Source organism: Cyprinodon variegatus, unplaced genomic scaffold, assembly GCF_000732505.1.
Source record: "Cyprinodon variegatus isolate N-32 unplaced genomic scaffold, C_variegatus-1.0 Scaffold60, whole genome shotgun sequence".
Classification (NCBI taxonomy): Eukaryota; Metazoa; Chordata; class Actinopteri; order Cyprinodontiformes; family Cyprinodontidae; genus Cyprinodon; species Cyprinodon variegatus.
In genome coordinates this window covers 1,846,555-1,850,232 of record NW_015150513.1, presented here as the reverse complement: position 1 = coordinate 1,850,232, position 3,678 = coordinate 1,846,555, and the positions used below count along the sequence as shown (strand labels likewise).

Here is a 3,678-nt window from a genome sequence, read left to right as displayed (position 1 = left end):
AGAACGTGTTGGAGGCAGTCAGTGGTGCTCCATGGAGGGACCAGCTGTCTGCTGAGGTGTCTGCCCCTGGAGGAGGGTCTACCTGACCACCATTACATTTAGAAGGCAAGTAGAATCACATTTTAGCTGTTCTCATTTCAGGGTTATGAAAACAGTTTTAGTTAAGTCATTCTTTTCTGCGTCTTTTTAAACTTTTGTAGTAACATGGCAGCCGTCGATTGGGTCAGCCCTGCAAACCCTGATGGACAATGTGGTGAACAGTGGAGAGAGGCATCCCCCCCCACCCCCCAGATGATGTCCCACTCACAGTCAGAAGACTCCAAGGTCATCTGTGTGGCATTGCATCCAGTCCAGCAGCACCACCAGAGACTCCTGCTCAGTCACAATTGTGTATATATATATATATATATATATATATATATATATATATATGTTCTCTAGTAATATTTTTTTTCTATTTTCTGTAAATAGTTGTAGTAGTTAATTTTAAAATCTAATGTCAGTAGTTAAAATATTTTTTAATAGTTTATTGTTAAATACTTGCTTCTCTAAAAATAAACTGATGTCACTGAGAAGTTGTTCTAAGTTTACTTAAATTATAAAGAAGTGATGAAACAGATAATGTAAAAAGGTTAAAAGACTTTAAGAACACACCGACAGCAATAACTTTTATAAACAATTTAATAATTTAATTTAATAATAACAGCAACACAGAACCTCAACTTGTTAAAAAAAAAAAATAATAATAATAATAACAACTGTCCACCATCCTCTCCAATAAATGAAATAATCTGTCCATCCTTTCCTGCCTCCCTCTGCCATCTGATATCCTCTCTGATTGAATCCACCAACTCGTCACTCACTTCTCTTCGTCCTTTCCCTCTTCCCTCATCCTCATTCTCTTCCTCATCGTCACCCCGATGCTGCCCAGCCTCTGCAGCACCTGGCCCTGCTGTGTCCTCAGGGATGGAGGCAATTAGGACAGGTGGGGCAACAGAGGGCTTCCGTCCTAATACCTCCTCCATGAGGACAATCGAGGGCCAGGTGGCAGCAGTACGATTCCCACTGACCCCCTGCCCTGTCCCTGGATCTTTGCATTCCTAAAGTGGAGGAAAACTATTTGTATCAACAGATGCCACAAAAAAGGAAGGTTTCATGATTTGGATGGATTAATGAAATTCTACAGAAAAAACTTTGGAATGGTAACCTGGAGATTACTTTTTTAAAGCTTACTCAAAGTGTAAATTAACATGAATATAATAAATGAAAGATGTAATTTTCCTACAAACACACACACACAAACACACATATATATATATATATATANTTTTAATGTTGTAGAATAAAACAAACTATAAGGTGATTTACAAATAAAAACAGGAAAAGTGTTGGTATTGATTTGCATTTCTTTTTAGTTCTGTTTACTCTGATCCTCATTAGTAAAATCCAATGCAGACAAACAATAGAGAGAAGAACAGAGACCCATGACGAGGGCTCGCAGTAAACATATAAGACTTAGTTATGGAGAAGTCTAAATCAGAGTTTGGTTATTTAACAATAAATCAAGCTTCCAGGTTTCTGATTATTGTATGTAACATAAAAAGTGCATTTCTGTGTATTAATATAAAATTTAAAGCTAATGAAGCTTTTGACTGTGATTGACGAAAAATACTTTCACAGCTTTGTATTTTTAACTGTGTCATTTTATATATTTTCAGGATCTAAACAACAAAGGCCGTTTTTATTCACATTCCTCTGCAACTACAACTCCTGATCCTTTTAATCCCAAAAATGATATCACTGAAAAGCCCGTCAACCAGAATGTCAGTAAATTCACCACCAAACGGCACAAAGGCCCAGGGAGTGTTTATGAGTTTGGGCTTGGCGAAAAAGAACGAGACAAGGAAATAGATACAAGTAATGATGGATCGCAGTCTGGCAGAAAACAAAAAATGAGTATGAGATGAATTTTGACTGGAAAGAAGGAAGAGCAGGTGAAGAAGAGAATGATGGTGAGGAGGAGGAGGTCAAACACAGATTATATAGTTTTCTTTCTCAGGACAGCCTTGCATACTTTTCCTCTACTGAAGATGAGCCAGATGGAGTGGGACAAAGTGAGGAAGAATCGAGCAGAGAAACAGATATAACTAAAGAAGGACATAAGCATGTACAGACAGAGAGAATAGCCTTTAGGCTGTGTCAGCTGGAAAAAGAAGTCAGAGCAACTCAGTTCTCATCCACTGAGGATGAACTGGACAGGATAGGTCTAGAAGAGAATAACAAGGAAGAAGATAATTGGAAAGAGGAAGATCTGGCTATTAAATTATGTAGATTAGCTTATGAAGTCAATGCTAGCCAGTACTCATCCACTGAGGACGAGCTGGACGAGGGGGAAAAAGGAGAGGAGGATAAAGTGGATGAAAACGAGCTGGGGAGGGCACAACCAGAGAAAACTCAGCTGCGGGATTTGGCCAGTTTAGTAAGCGCCTCCCAATTTTCCTCCACTGAGGATGAGCTGGACAGACTGGAAGATAATGAAGGAAAACAGGAATCGATTGGAGACATAGACATGGAGATGTTTGATTGGACAGATGGAACTAAAGAAAGGGAGCAACGGTGGAGTGGGAGGGAAAAGTGTCAGCTAAAGTTTGAGGATGTTCCAGCTGGCAAACAGAAAAGTAAGGGAGTAAAAGGAAATGAAACAACTGGAATGGGGCAATTATACAATAAATACAGGGAAATCTTTAAAGAGTCAGTCGAAAGACAGGAGATCCCATTAAAAACAGAAAGCACAGAAGATTTACAGCAGGCAAAATCTGAAGAGAATGAACCTGGTGCAAAGAGGACAGATACAAGGGTTGATAATGAGTTTCCTAAAGAAAGCAAAGAGAGTGAGAGAAAGATAAAACCAGACACAAAAACCAACGAGGACAATGTAGAATTTCACAACATAATCAGCAGCCTGTTGATGATGACAATGGAGGACATGCAGGTAGGAATGTTGGACAAGGCTGGACCGACCGAACAAAGACGGACGCAGAATGACAACAGAGAGGGAGAGAGGGGACTCAAAGAGAAGAAAGATGCTACAGAGCAGACAGGCGAGAGATCAGAGTCATTGATAAAAGTATGTGGTATTGAGAAAACCCATAGGGAGACTTTTGATAAACAGCGGAAAGGTAAAAATACAGGTAGACTTGAAAACGCTGATGAAGAAAACTGTGGAGATAAGACAACCATTAAAGAACCCCAAATAAATGAAACCAAGCTGGAAAGTCCAAAAAACGAGGAGGATAGTGAGAACCAGGACGAACAAAGAAACACACCCGAGGAGAAAACAGATGCAAGAAACTATCAGCAGAAAGAGAGAGGTGGGCAAGTTAAGAAAGAAGAAACAGAAGGAAATATAGATGAGAGCAGCACCTATGCTCATCTAGGGGAGCTCCTTTCACCAGAGGAAATCCAGAACGTGAGTACAGCAGCTGTTTCTGGCATCTACTTTTCCATTAGCTGGGGAGAAAATGAAAAAGTAGGCTCTATACTTTGCAAGTTCACTCTCCATGAAATGTAACCACTTTGATATATATTTATATTTTTATTTTCTTGAATTCTTTCCATGCCTTTAAAACTAAACTAGTCTAAACTAAATTGGCATGCACTATACATTATTGTTGTTGT

At 39.2% G+C, this 3,678-nt stretch overlaps 1 protein-coding gene across 1 annotated transcript in view; it reads left to right on the top strand.

Moving 5' to 3' along the window:
- Nucleotides 1–1,718: 1,718 nt before the first annotated feature.
- Nucleotides 1,719–3,678, top strand: part of LOC107082731 (uncharacterized protein PF11_0207-like) — a 7,208-nt gene continuing 5,248 nt past the window's right edge. Inside the window, exon 1 of the mRNA XM_015371541.1 lies at nt 1,719–3,469. Coding sequence (XP_015227027.1) covers nt 1,964–3,469 — 1,506 coding nt within the window. The 5' untranslated portion in view covers nt 1,719–1,963. The remainder of the gene's footprint in view (nt 3,470–3,678) is intronic.